General features: G+C 37.3%; 1 protein-coding gene across 1 annotated transcript in view; it reads right to left on the reverse strand.

Moving 5' to 3' along the window:
* The window catches only part of NAA25 (N(alpha)-acetyltransferase 25, NatB auxiliary subunit), a 157,616-nt gene that overhangs the window by 14,471 nt on the left and 127,058 nt on the right, over positions 1-16,087 (reverse strand). Inside the window, exons 21-23 of the mRNA XM_006870459.1 lie at positions 15,349-15,446; positions 10,208-10,318; positions 4,741-4,887 (exon numbers count right to left, since the gene is read on the reverse strand). Coding sequence (XP_006870521.1) covers positions 4,741-4,887; positions 10,208-10,318; positions 15,349-15,446 — 356 coding nt within the window. The remainder of the gene's footprint in view (positions 1-4,740; positions 4,888-10,207; positions 10,319-15,348; positions 15,447-16,087) is intronic.

Below are 16,087 nucleotides of genomic sequence, written 5' to 3' on the forward strand. Positions count from 1 at the left end.
AGAGTATAGGACCTTAGGTGGAATCCTGAGTCCCATCGACAACCTTGTGAGGTGAGACATTTCCAGTAGAAAGGACTAGCAGACTGGAACAGCTACAGTGACAGATGATACATCTTCATGACAAACCTGACCTATACTCAGAGCGGTAGTTACTCTAAATACCAACAGAGAGGGAACGAGTCTTCAAATCAAGTTTCAATGTTATCCACTCTGTACACAGGGTAGATAGGAAAGGGCAACTTAGACACTGGCTACCTAAAATGAGGGGGCAATAAAGATACGAAGTGACTAGCTTACAAGGTTTCAAGAGGAAGCTTAGTTTAAGAGGGTGCGGGGAAAGAAAGTATCCCCACTGAATAGGCATCATCTTGTCTAGATGGGTCTGGTGAAAGGAGATGGGGATAAGATTCGTAAGATTCAATAGTGAATAACTGTTATCATGACTAATCGCGACTGTCACACTTGTAAAGGTAGAAATTTTGTAACAAAAAAAGGGGAGTGGTTAATCTAACTGTCCAGAAACAGAGGACCCTAGGAACATCAAGAGAGAAGAGCACAAGCAGCATGAGGGATCTTATCCAGAGAAGCAGCAGCGCCAGAGATGGAGGCAGAGATGGTGGTATGGAGAGGGGGAGCAGCTGAGGACTCTAGATTCATCAACTAAGAAAAGAAGGACTAAGAACTGGTGGCCAGCAGCAGATTTGCAGAAAGTGCCCTTTGGAGATGTAAATTATTATATATGCCTGAGTGGGGTTTTTTTGTTTGTGTGTTTTTTAAAAATATAAAGTGGATAGAGAAATACTTTTAACTGATGGTATATGGAGGGGATTATAATCAATGTAATGAAACAAGTTATATGAATGGTTGAATGTAAAACTGATGATGTGCCCTATAAACATTCACTCAATCCACAATACAAACCTTAAATTAAAAAAAAAAAAAATCAAGGGTAGAGTCAGGGCTTTTATCATTTTTATAATAATATGTTTTATAACAATCATCAAGAAAGTAGTATAAAGGAATTTTAGTATTAACTTCTAAAATTCCCAAAATGGCACTGTAGGATAAGCACTCAGCCATAAGGTCAGTTCGCAGTGGTTCAAACTCATTAATCGCTCCTCACAAACCCTATACAGGGTTGCTGAGTTGGAACTGATTTGATGGCACTTAACTCATTTCAGGTGTTCCAGATTCCTTTCCTCTGTTCCTGTTTGCCTGATGAAAACATCAATTTTCACTATATTCCCATTCAGGAGCCTTGATGACACTGTAGGATAAGCATGGGACTGCTAACTACAAGGTCAGCAGCTCAAATCCACGTTGCAGAACAAAAGATGCAGCTTTCTGCTCCTGTAAAGACTTACAGCCTCAGAAACCCTATATGGGAAGCTATGAGTCGGCATCAACTTAATGGCAAGTGAATTTGGTTTTCCTTTTTGTATATTCCCATTCAGTGAGTTCAATAAATATTTACTTACTGAAAACCTCTAAGATCACCAGCAAAGTCCAACTGCGTGAAGCAACATGACATTCATTCAATTTTGCGGTCTTTAAGATTCCTTGTTGTTTTTAATAGGTATAAAATTTTGATTTTTTTCTATACTGTTCATAAAAGGGAAGAGGAGTTTTTGAGTTCAGGATGAGTTTTGTTGTTGTTAACTGCTGTTGAGTCAGTTCCAACTCATAGCGACCCTGTATAGGGTTTCCGAGGAGCAGCTGGTGAGCTTGAACTCCGACCTTGCAGTTCAAATGGCTTTGCAGTCTGGCGCATTAACCCACAGCGCCACACCAGGATGAGTTTGGGTTTGGTCTAAAAAGGTAAAATGCTAACAAACAGCTTCAAATCTACTATCATGATTAACCACATTTCCTTTTTTGTCCCCTTTAAAAAATTTTGACGACAATATATCGAGCAAAGCATATAGCAAATCAACAGCTTCTCCTTATTCAGTTCACTGACACTGATTACATTTCTTGAGATGTACAACCATTCTCACCCTTCTTCTCTAAGTTGTTCCTCCCTCATTAACATGGAACTCACTGTCGTCTAAGGTTCTTATCTTTCAAGGTGGTAGTAAATTTGATCCCATAGTTAGTTAGTAAAAGAATATAATACACAAAGCAATCCATTTTTTTACTAGCTAAGCTAAACTACTGCTTGGTTTTACTAGTTAAGCTAAACTACTGCTTGGAGCTCTGGTAGCGTAATGGTTACAAATCGGGCTGCAAACTGCAAAGTCAGCAGTTGGAAACTACCAGCTGTTCCGCGGGAGAAAGATGAGGTGTTCTCCTCCTGTAAAGACTTACAGCCTTGGAAACTCTGTACAGGGTCGCTATGAGTCGGAACTGACTCCATGACACACAGCCACAACTACCACTGCTTGGTTTTAAGGAGACTTTAGAGGATATTTAAATCCATGGAACTCAAAGAATACCAGATTTTATGTAAATTGTTCTAACAAGATGAGCCAAGTGTCTCTTTCTCAAAGTGGGAGGGCAAGTGGGAGCTAGAAGGTAGGAATGCCAGGAATTACTTACTTGTCAAGGACTCAATGACTAGTCTTGGTCCAAGTGCTAGGATGTCATAAAGGCAGGTACAAAATGTTATAAGAATACAGAAGAGGAAAAGGTGGGGAAACACGAGGGGTCAGGAAGGGTTATGAATACAGCTATGAAGAATAAGGATTCACGAGTAAAGGCTAACTCAGAAGGAAAGAAAATTGAGAGCAAAATCTTCCTGTCTGCTGAGTTCCATTTTTTTCACATAAAAGGAACTTAATTATATGGCAGTATTGGTTAGTCCCGGTGTGGTGCTGTGGGTTAATGTGCCAGACTGCAAAGCCGTCTGAACTGCAAGGTCGGTGGTTCAAGCTCACCAGCTGCTCCTCAGAAACTTTATACAGGGTTGCTATGGGTCAGAATCGACTCAATGGCACTTACCAACAACATTGTTTAAGATAGCTGTTAGAGGATCTCGTCTCCCAGGTGCTAATATTGTTGTCTTTAAGTGCTGTTGATTTAGTCCTGACTCATAGTGACCTCATGCACAGCAGAACAATTCATCCTTAGAATTATTGTCATGTTTAAGCCCATTGTGTCAATCCATCTTGTTGGGGTTTCTCTTTCTTGCTGATCCTACACTTCTCCAAGTACGATGTCCTTCTCCAGGGACTGGTTCCTTTTATCAATATGTCCATAGTATGAGAGATCAATGTATATCACTAATCAATAGCTTTTTAAGCAGTTATTTCTTGAATTATTTTTGGAATTATTAAGCATCTGACACTGATAAACAACTCCATCTTTCTGAATGGTGGGTCAAACACTGATTTGACAGTGGTAAGAGGGAGATGTTATTCATTACTTTCTATGAGGGGGAAAAAAATCCATTAACTTTTAATTCAATTTGTCCAGAAACTTTCTGAAGCTCCCTTTTAATTATCTTGTAATGAACATATATTTTATGTTCAATGAAACACCACAGAACTGTTTAAAATAATAAGGTATGTAAGCAGTCATATATAATATCCTATTCAGTTCAAAAAGCAATAGACAAAACCTTGTGTTTTTCATGGTGTCATTTGTATCTAAAGGCAGGGAGGGGATGAGAGGCAGGGAGCTAGAGGTATACATAAATTGTCTTATACCTGGTTTATCTATTTCAGCAAGATTTTACCTGAAACTTACTGGCAAAAGTGATCCCTTCTTGGAAAGGAAACCAGGGAAGCTGTGTTAGGATAAAAGGCATCATACATTCTTTGTTTACACTTCTAATTGATTTTAAAAAAACTACACATTTTACCTTTTACAAAACAATATAACACTTTAATGTGTGTGTGCATACACACACACACACACACACACACACACACACACACACATATATATATATGTAGAGAAAGCTCAGGTAGCATAGTGGTTACAAATCAGGATGCTAATCTCAAGGTCAACAGTTTGAAACTAACAGTGGTTCTGCAGGAGAAAGATTAGGTTTTCTACTCTCATAAAGATTTACAGCTTAGGAAACCATATACAGGGTCACTATGAGTCAAAATCAACTCCATGGCACATAATCACCACCATATATATGGATGCCTGGTGTGGCAATGTGGGTTAATGCGCTGGATTGCAAAGTCTGTGTAAACCGCAAGGTTGGTGGTTCAAGCTCACCAGCTGTTCATCAGAAATGCTATACAGGGTCACTAAGGGTTGGAGCCGACTCAACAACATATATATACATGGAGTCTTGGTGTGGTGCTGCAGGATAATGCACTGGACAACGAGGTCAGTTTAACTGCAAGGTCAACGGTTCAAATAGACAAGACATCCTCAGAAACCCTATACAAGGTCACTGTGCATCAAAACTATAATAATGAAGTAAGCTAGGAAAAAAAGTCTGTATTCATTCTAAATTTAAGTAGGAATATGGCTGAATACACAGTTGAACTGGCTACATGGTTGGTTTCCTCTGGTGCTCAAAACAGGGAGAGTACTAATTCTATTGCCACCAAATCATCATCTTGGCATTAGTTTTCCTAGTATAATAACAACTTTAAAATGTATAAAAATGGGAGGGGAATGGGGATAGACCCCCCAAGACAACACTGTCAAGTACCTTTCAATTATAAGTCTTATAAGGAGATAAAACAGAATTGAAAATTAACTTGTCCTTGTGATAAAGATATAAACAAAAATTTGACTATCTATATATAGTTTATTGCTGGTTGCATAGTCTCTTACCAGTGATAGAGAATTGTCTTCTAAAATAAGTTCTTCAAGTTTCAGTGCAATTAGATGTGTTTCAAGCCCTTTAATATGATCCACAACATTGGAAACTAAAGTCTGAAGACCAGTTACATAGTCTTGGAAACTGGTAAAGACAGGTGGCTGGAAAAAAAGATTTAAAAAAAAAAATGTTGAAAGATCACCAATCGTACTTCCTGTGCTTACATCATATAAGCTATGCCAACTTCATGACACAGCATTACTTTAAACTCGCAACAACAGCAGAAATGGATACAGTTTTTTATATTAATACAGTCTCTCAAACAAAAGTGAACTGACAACAATCGAATAACTGCTAACGCAGCAATGATAACCCAGCTGGTCATCATGATGTTTTTAAAAAATGAGAAACCAACAGAAATTAAAGACAGCAATCAATAGTAAATATCTCAACTTAAGCTTGACAAAGTACCTAGTACAATAAAGGATGAAATGAACCAAAACTTTATACTGTATCGTTGTGTTAATGAACAGACACTGAATATTCTAAGTTCAAATGGGAAAATGAATAGGAGGGGTGCAGGCAACGATGTGCGCCAACAGATATCAGAATACAATAGGAAGTTACAGTAAGACTAGTGGTCCTCGTATATAAGTGAATTAACAAAAAGTGAAAAGAAACAAGGACCTATGCAAATTTAAAAAGTGGTATTTCAAAACAGACTTCTTCAACTGGGTCAATGAATGAATGGCACTGGGATAACTAGCTAAACATTTAGAAAAATGCCAGATAACTATACTCATTTCTTAAATGAAAACGAATTTGAGATAGGTTAAATAAAATTTCCATCAAAGTACCAAAAGAAAATGTAGTTGATGACTTCTATAATAATGAAGTAAGCTAGGGGAAAAAAAATTACTACATGACATGGGGGAGTGTCAATGTTTGCTATCAGGTGGGCAACAGGTACAGCACAGTCAACACTGCTGGGAGGCAAAGAGATAAAGGGTGTAAACTGACATGATCTTTTTATTGGACAAACTGGTAAAGATCCTTTAAGATGTGCACACACTTATTTCAATTCTAAGAGCAATCCTAAGAAAATGTTATGAATTAATCTTTGTGTGAATATGTCCATAATTTAATAGCAACAATCATATCAATTGTAACCAATTAAACATTCATCAAGAGGAATAAACTATGACATAGTAATACAACAGATGTGGTGCTGTGGAATAAAACACTGGACCAAAAGACCAGTTTGAACCCTAAGATCATGGTTCAAACTCACCAGCAGCTCCTTGGAAACCCTATACAGGGGTCACTGAGTTGGAACAGACTCAGTGACGCTCAACAACAACAATAGGATGGTATACAACTATTTAGAGTAATGAGATACATCTGTATTTAGTGACATGAAGAGATGTCCAGACACCCTATATGTACAACTAAGAAAAGACAAGCTAGAGAATCTTCTGGATAACATGACTAGACATCTTCACTGTATTCACAGTGTTATGGGTTACTCTGATCATCAAAAAAACAGGAAGGTCATTTTCATTTTGGAAGTTAAAAAAGCAACAGAAAGCCCCACACTCAAATTCTAAAAACCAGAAAGCTATCTGACAAGTTCTAGATTTGCAGGTTTATCATTAGGTGGGAGAACAACAAAGTAAGTCGGATTGACACCTTCAAACTTTACAAATTTCTTGATCAGAGAAAGTACAAGAGAAACTTCCTTTATTTAGCCTCTCATAAAAATCTGAGTACCCTTTGTTTGTGTCTAATTAAGAGACTTCCTTAACTGTTAGTAAGCTGGATTGCTCAGGAAGTCCTAATTACCCATGAGCATCTATAAATGATAATGGTTCCTATGTTGCTACTGTTGTTGTTATCAAGTATTAAGTTGGTTTTGGCTCATAGCGACCCTGTATAGGGTTTCTGAGGAGTGGCTGGTGGGCTAGAACCACCCAACTTGCAGTTCAAACAGAACTTGCAGTTCAAACAGAACTTGTAGTCCAGCGCATTAACCTGCAGAGCCACACCAGGACTCCTATGGTGGTAGTGGTTATGTGCCATGGAGTCAGTTCCAATTTATAGCAACCCTGTACAGGGTTTCCGAGGCTGTAATCTTTACTGCAGCAGAAAGCTTCATCTTTCTCCTGCGGAACAGCTGGTAGTTTCGAACTGCTGACCTTTGAGGTTCTCAGCCCGATTCGTAACCACTATGCTACTAGAGCACCTCAGGAATCCTATAAGGGACAAAAATTTGCATTAATAATGATAAGATAAACTCAATAATAAAACAGCTTCCATGTGCTGCTGTTGTTGTTGTCAGGTGCCATCGAGTTGGAACCGACTCATAGTGACCCCATGCACAGCAGAACGAAAAAATGTCCGATCCTGGGCCAACCTCACTACCGCTGCCACACTTGAGTCCATCAATGATGCCACCTGGCCAATCCATCTCGTTAGGGGTCTTCCTCTTTTTCTCTGACCCTCCACCTTACCCAGCATGACATCCTTCTCCAACGACTGTTTCCTCCGGACAATATGTCCAAAGTATGAGAGATGAAGTTTAGCCATCCTGGCCTCCAAGGAGCACTCTGGCTGCACTTCTTCCAAAACAGATCTATTGGTTCTTTCGGCAGTCCATGGCACTTTCAGTATTCTCCAACACCACAACTCAAAGGCATCAATTCTTCTACGATCTTCCTTATTCACTGTCCAGCTTTCGCATCCATATGAGGCTATTGAAAACACCATGGCTTGGGTCAGGCGCACCTTAGTCCTCAAGCTGACATCTCTGCTCTTCAATACTTTAAAAAGTTCCTGTGCAGCAGATTTGCCCAATGCAATACGTCGTCTGATCTCTTGACTGCTACTTCCGCGAGTGTTGATAGTAGATCCAAGAAGAATGAAGTCCTTGACAACTTCAATCTTTTCTCCATTGATAAGAATGTTGTTTATTGGTCCAGTGGTGAGGATTTTTGTTTTCTTGACATTGAGATGTAATCCATATAGAAGACTGTGCTCTTTGATCTTCATAAGTAAATGTTTCAAGTCCTCTTCACTTTCAGCAACCAAGGTTGTATCATCTGCATATCGCAGGTTGTTAATGAGTCTTCCTCCAATCCTGATGCCTCGTTTTTCTTCATAGAACCCAGCTTCTCGTATTATTTGCTCAGCATACAGGTTGAATAAGTATGGTGAAAGAATACAACCCTGTCTCACACCTTTCCCAATTTTAAAACATTTCAGAGTTCCCATGTTCTGTTCGAACAACTGCTTCTTGGTCTAGGTACAGATTTCTCAGAAGTACAATTAAGTGTTCTGGAATACTCATACTTCTCAATGTTGTCCATAGCTTGTCATGATCCACACAATCGAAAGCCTTTGTGTAGTCAATAAAGCACAGGTAAACATCCTTCTGGTATTCTCTGCTTTCAGCCAAGATCCATTGGACATCAGCAATGATATCTCTCGTTCCACGGCCTCTTCTGAATCCAGCTTGAACCTCTGGAAGTTCTCTGTCAATGTATGATTGTAGCCGTTTCTGTATTACCTTTAGCAAAGCTTTACTCGCTTGAGATATCAAAGAGATTGTCTGATGATTTCCGCATTCTGTTGGGTCACCTCTCTTTGGAATGGGCATAAATATTGATCTCTTCCAATCAGTCAGCCAGATAGTTGTCTTCCAAATGCTGTAATGAATCCTAAATAATTTTTCCTTGTGAAAATGATACAAATTATGTTAATGTTCCCCACATTTAAAAACTAAACTTACTCAATAAAGATGGGGAAATGTTAACATTAAATAGAAACCAATATATAAACCTTACATCACATCAGTAATAAAATCTCGGTGTTTCATTCCAGCATTTTTACACAGTACATTACATGGAATACACATAGTATATTCCAGAGCATATTCATTGGAATATACTCTAAACACAAATAACCTGTAAAACACTGGACTTTATTTAGTGAGTTTGTTAGAGGCACTAGTAGGGGAACAGATATTGAATTTGTTATTTTGAAAAATATTATTAAGTATATTGTCCTAGTTGAACATCACTCATGGAATGAGGAAAGGAGTGGAAGAGAATGCTGTGATACTGGGTTGAAATTGGAAATAACAGAATTTGTGTGTGTGTCTGTGAGAGAGAGAGAACACAAATTTCATAGTGCTCTGCAATGAAATGATGTTTCAGCAATGAGCACATTGAATACCTAGATCTTGGATTCAAAATATCATTCCCCAGAGAAGCTACCTGGAGTCCATGGAAAAGTATGTCTGTCTTCGGTCTGTGAGCAGGGAAAGTAAAAGTGCTGGAAACATTTTGGTCATTCTAGTAAAAAGAGCTTAAAACCTGATGAGGACAAGTAAAAGTATAGCAACCAACTTATCCCATTAGCCAAATTTGGGACTATGTGAATATCCAAAAGAAAATGATAATTATAATAAAGTTAATTTAAAATATAAGTCCACTCAAATAGACAAAAGTAATGTTAAGCTATATATATATATATGCATATTATATGAGGGATCTCCAAAAAGTATGTGGAAAATTAGAATTGAAAGATTAAAATACAAACTTTATTTCTCAATATAAGCTTCATCAAAATCAAGATGTTTTTGTAAGCGATGTCACTATTTAGAAATTGAGGGTCCTGAGCATTTAACCATGCCAGTGAAGTCTTCTTTACATGATTAACTAATGAAAAATGGGTGCTTTTAAAGATTTTTTAAAGATCAGAACAAAAAGAAATCAGAAGGAACCATAAGGTAAATGACTAATAATTTTCAATCATGTAAGTGGAGCTGAGACATCTACATTGCTGGCTATTTCTACCGCTATCAGTCCTCTCTAATTAGGGAACAAACAAGATTGTTTCCTTGCAAATTGATTTATGTGAGGCACTGTCCCAGTAAACTTCCTATAAAGCATCAATGATTTCTCCATTATTCCACCCAAATTTCACCATAAATTTGATGTCTGCTCTTGCTTCAATTTTGGCAGAATTCATGTTTCTCTGATAAGGGGCTCAAACTAGATCTTGTCTAGACATGTTATAACTATTACAAGTTTTTTGGTGCAAAAGAATTTTGAAGTCCAAGCATAATATTTTCATAATGCACATCTTAAATAAATAGAAGACCCCTTATATATTCAAAGAGTGAATATGGAATTAAAAAATAATGGAATTTTTCTATGAAATTTTGGAAGCCCCTCATTTGTATGCATGAAAGGAGCTGGGAAAGCTCTAATTTTAAAGAATAATGCCAACTAATAAATAATGAAGGATTGACAGAATTAGAAAATCACCATTTTGGAGACCATCAAAGTAATAAGTGAGTCAATGAATGCTAAAACCACTGGATGAAAGGCTGGGAGAAAAAATATTCAATGAATTACAGAGGGTCGACCTTTACAATGAACAAAATCTTTATATATATTTCCTTAATGATGGTATTACCATGATAATGCTGGTTTCTTTTTTCTTCTTTTTCTTCTTCTGTAAATTTAATTTGTATGGTCGTAGAACACTCTCACAGTAACTAGACACCCAAAGGATAATAGAAATAGTCTGTAGAGATGAAATTGCAAATTGATCAGTAAGGAATACACAAGATATACGTCTCATGAATTGGCAATGTATTATAAACAGAGGAATTCTATCAGTTGTTCTGTACTAATCTTTTCAATTTCTCCTACAGATCTATCCTCTGCATTCTCATTTCTACAATCACCATACTGGATTCAGAACTTCTTTAATCTTTTACTCAGAATATATTATGAATCTTTATCCTTTCTTCTGGTTCTACCAACTCTAAATCCATCCTCACTACACTATAGTTTCCTGCTGCTTCCCTGTAGGAAGGAGAGAGCCATTAACAACCTTCTCCCCATACTATCCAGGTGACCAGAGGTGTGACCAGCTTCAAACCTCATCTACCCTCATCATACCCCTGCTCTCTGGGAGTTCAGAGCAACATGGTTGGGAGCCACGCCAGTGTAATGTGGGGGACAACTGTGCTGCTTTGGTACCTAGAATCAAGTGGGCTCAACTTAGAACCTACAAAACCCAGAGCCACCAGACCAGCATCTAACAAATCACCCTGCCCTCAGCTGCCCAGTGGTCCTAACAGACACTGAACTTTTTCAAGACTGAGTGCTCTTGAACTATTTCAAGACTGAGTGCTCTGACCATAGATGGCTGAAGGCAACAGGTATTCTACTGTCACATCCCTTTCATACCTACCTCGTGAGCTCCTTGGCTTTCAAGAGCCTCCCAGAGTTTTCTTCTTTCTGGATACAACAGCTGCACTGTTTTTTGTTGTTGTTGGGCTTGGTTTTATCTTTTGCTGTTTCATTGTTTTGTTTGTCTATTCTATCTACCCCTTGTACTTCCATCCCCTTGAATTTTATCCCTTCTATCTCCACTTTTGTTGTTCCTGTTTTCTTTGGTTTCTCATTTCCCGTCTGCTTTGTTTTCCTGTTTGATCTTTCTCTTTTCATTCCCCCTCTATCTGATTTTTCTAAGAATATCTTAATTTCTTCCTTTTATGTCCTCTCTTCTTTTCTCTACTATAGCTTCATTTTCCTGTCCCCTTTTCTCTTTTTAGTTGTTCTTAAGTTTTTTTATTGCCTCCTTTTAAAATCATTATATTCTTCTTTGCTTATTTCAGCCTGTTTTTATTTCTCTTTTCAATGTTGTTTCCTTGTTTATTATTCTCTTTTGCTTTTTTGTGTGTGTGGTAGAAGTTTCTATACCACCTGATTAATGGCAGACAGCAGCCAACACCAGCCAAACCCACCCTAAACTGAAATGAACCAAGGATGGATGAGAACATTATACATGTTTCCATTCTCCAAATAAACCCACAGAAAACAGTTGGTGAGAGCCTGAGAATATATCAACAAGCAATCATTAATTAAATACAAATACTAACTACAATCCCACAATGCCCCAGAGACAACAATTTTAGTTAACACAAAGAAAAAAGAGAAAATGGCTCAAACAAATGGCCAAGACGCAGAGTCAGAAGATGTTTTTAAGAAGAAAAGGTAATGAAACTAACTGAAAAAGAATAAAAAAAAAAAAAATAATTAAGTCACTTCAAAGGATCAATAGAAAGTTCCAGGAAAGCAAGAACACAGGAAAAAAACTTTAGAACAATTAAGGAAAACACTACAATAACAAACAGACAAAATAAATGTAAACTAAAACAACACAAAACCTGCAATTAGAAATCCAGCAGATTAATACTAAGATTTCAGAAGTGGGCAATTCATTGAAAGGGCAAAGGAGTAGATTCAAATCAATGGAGCCCAAATTAGTGTGGTTACAGAGAAATCTCTCAATACTAGTATGCTACAAGAATCATCGGAAAAAAGAATGAAAACATCTGAGGAAAGCCTAAGAGTTATATGGAACACCATGAAGAGGGACAACTTACGGGTGATTGGGAATACAGAATAAGAAGACACAATAAAAAGCACAGAGAAAATTGTCAGAGTTGTTGGAAGAAAACTTCACTAACATCATAAAAAATAAGAAGATAGCCATTTAAGAAGCTGACTGAACCCAAAATAGGACAACCCAAAAAGAAAATCAACAGGTCATATCATAATCAAACTTTCCAAAACCAAAGACAATAAAAGAACTCTGAGAGCAGCTTGGGAAAAACAAGAAGTTACCTACAAAGGAGAACCAGTAAGACAACAGAAACTATGCAGAAAAGCAATGGAATGACATACAAAGCTGCCAATCAAGAGTCACATACTCAGCAAAGACGTCTCTCAAATACAATGGCAAAATTAGGACATTTCCTGAAAGCAGAAATTAAAGGAATTTGTAAGACCAACTTTACAAAAAATGCTAAAGGGTATTCTTTGGACTGAGAAACAACAGCAGACAACAACCTGAGATCATTATATATGACAACATCACCTTGAACTCAATCCAGATATACAAGTTTTAAAAGTAAAACAAGTTTTTTACGAAGACGGCGCCAAAAGAAAAAAAGGAAGCCCCTGCCAGTCTCAAAGCTGAAGCCAAAGTAAAGGCGTTGAAGACCAAGAAGGTAGTGCTGAAAGGCGTCCACAGCCACACAAAAAAAGATCTGCACGTTCCACCTCCCAGTGACCCAAGACACTGATGCTCTGAAGGCAGCCCAAATACCCTCAAAAAGAGCCCCCAGGAGAAACAACGTTGACCACTACACCATCATCAAGTTCCCTCCGACTGCTGAGTCAATCATGAAGAAGATTGAAAATAACAACACACTTATATTCCCTGTGGATGTTAAGGCCAACAAGCACCAGATCAAACAGGCTGACACTGACACAGCCAAGGTCAGCACCCTAATCAAACCTGATGGAGAAAAGGGGCCATGTGTTTGACTGGATCCTGACTATGATGCTTTGGATGTTTCCAATAAAATTGGGATCTTCTAAACTGAGTACAGATGGCTAATTCTAAATCTAAATTTTTTCCATACATAAAAAAAAAGTAAAACAAACCTACAAGACTGAAAAAAGGAATTTATAACGAAGTCAACTCAAAGCAAAAAAAAAAGGAACAGCACAAATGTAGAACTTACAAAAGGGCAGGAAGTTAAGTAAATTTCAAGATCTAACAGACTATTTTAAATAGGGAGAAATATTAACAAATTATAGGGTAACATCAAAGAAAATAAATACATATGTTCATCAAATTTTGTTTAAAAGAGGAATGTTATAAAGACTTAATAAACATCAACACAACAGACATGTAATGTAAATAAAACCCAAACAAAATGAACTTAGTGCTGAAAATTATGTGTAACAAAGAAACCAGCAACACCACACACATACACAAAAACACACAACAAAATGACAGCAATCAGTGCATACATATTTATAATTACACTGAATGCAAATGGTTTAAAATATCAGCCAAGAGACACAGAGAGCAAAATGGATAAGAAAACAGGATTCTTCAATATGGTGTCTACAAGAGACACATAAAAAATATGGAGAAAGCCTATGATACATACACAAAATGGCATAATACACAGCATTGAAGACTCTTTGAAACACCTCATAGCATGGATAAAACTGAAGGACATTATGCTGAGTGAAATCAGTCAATCACAAAAGGATAAATACTATATGAGACCAATGCTGTAAAAAGTTTTAAGAAAAGGTTTTCTTTATAAAAGAAAAAAGTCTATGATGATTTTGGAGGAAAGGAAGAAGGAAAATTATTCAAAGGCTAGGAGGTGGACACATGTTAACAAGGGTGACAGGGCAGGCAATATACAGCAAGAAGGAAGTTAGCAGAAGAAAGATGAAGGTAGTAGGAAACAGGAAGAAACACAACAGTTAAAGGACTACAGATAAGTACGGTTAACTGTTAGTATATGGAAGGGATTGCAAACATTGTAATGAAGCAAAGTATATGTATTTACTGAATGCGAACATGATGATTTGCTCTGTAAACCTTCACTCAATTCAGAATAAAATGTTTTTCTGTTTTGTTTTGTTTTTGTTGTTGTTGTTGTTGTTTTAAAAAAGATATTTGCAATGAATAAGTTGTTAGTTTTACAAAATTCTATCATGCAGCCTCTAGCACCATTTCTATCACCAAGACCATATTTCCCAATTACCAATCCTTCCTCTTTGTTTCTGACTTTTACATTCCAGTCATCTTGATAGCGTGTTTGGTCAATTTTAGACTGAAGAAGAGGTGGAATTCTTCAACTTCTTCATCATGGCTTTAGTAGTTGGTGTGTAAATTTGAATACTAACCATATCGATGGATATTCATAGATATCATCTTATCACAGTCAGCAATGTACCTCAAGACAGATCTTGAAATACTGATTTTGACAATGAACGTGATGCCATTCCTCTTCAATCTGTCATTCCCAGCATAATATTACTGTCCTGCTCAAAATGGCCAATATCAATCTATTCAGCTCACTTAAGCCCAAGATACCAATCTTTATGTATTCCATTTCTTTTTGATGACTTTCAATTTCCCTAGATTCATATTTTGCACATTTCATGTTCTGATTATTAATGGGTATTCGCAGATGGTTCTTATTTTGAGTTGTGCCCCATTGGCAAAGAAGGTTCTAAATGCTTTGCTCCGTTCATGTCATTAAGGTTAACTCTGATTTGAGGACGTTGCTCTTTCCCAGTTGTATTTTGAGTGACTCTCCCCAACCTGAGGGGCTCATTTTCTGGCACTAAATCAGATAAAGTTCCACTGCTACTCATAATGTTTTCAGTGGTTAACCTTTCAGAAGGGGTCTGTCTCTCTTTTCTAGTCTGTCTTAGCCAGGAAGCTCCACTGACACCTGTCCACCATGGGTGACCCTGCTCACATTTAAAATATTTGACAGCATTGCTTTTAGCATCACACAAACCACCACAGTACAAGAAGCTTTACCTAAACATTATGAATGAAATCTTAGCATTTTCTGAAGAAATTCAACATACCTTAAATTGTTTTTGAGTTAACAAAAGAAGGGTAGAGGTTTAAATTACAGGTATATGGTACCAATACTTATGCATTTGTCAAAAAAATATCCCACTTACAATAAAGGAAGAGAACAAAAAACATACCTCAACAAAGAAGACAAGATTTTCTAAGAGACTAGGATGTGTTTTCAAATTACCATCTTTAACTTCTAAGAGGTCACCTTTACATTTACTGAAGACATCTGAAAACAGAGCAAAAAGTTATAGTTTAGTTTATATTCACTGCCATTTTCAGGAACACAGTGTACACTCTAGAAGAATGAGCAATACAGAAACTGAATCCAGAAAGACGTTTTTCCCACCCACAATGAATCAAATGCCAAAGGCTATCTATTTGAAGTTCTTTAAAAAGCCATGTGATTACTGGTTTACTGGCCTCAAAAAATTTAAGGTGTCATAATGAAAATCTTATGAATAGCAGGGAAACACTGTCAGACATAGTTCCGGAAAATGAGCCCCTCAGGTTGGAAGGCACTCAAAATGAGACTGGGGAAGAGCTGCTTCCTCAAAGTAGAGTTGACCATGAAGATGTGAATGGAGTAAAGCTCGTGGGAGAAAAGCCCGCGGGACCTTCATTTGCTGATGGGGCACAACTCAAAATGAAGAGTAACAGCTGTAAATAAATATCCATTGAAAATCGGAACATGGAATGTATGAAGTATGAATCTGGGAAAATTGGAAGTTGTCAAAAATGAAATGGAATTCATAAACATCAATATCTTAGGCATTAGTGAGCTGAAATGGACTGATATTGGCCATTTTGAATCTGATAACCACATGGTTTACTATGCCGGGAATGACAAATTGAAGAAGAATGGTGTTG

This window comes from Chrysochloris asiatica, unplaced genomic scaffold (assembly GCF_000296735.1).
Source record: "Chrysochloris asiatica unplaced genomic scaffold, ChrAsi1.0 scaffold00142, whole genome shotgun sequence".
Classification (NCBI taxonomy): Eukaryota; Metazoa; Chordata; class Mammalia; order Afrosoricida; family Chrysochloridae; genus Chrysochloris; species Chrysochloris asiatica.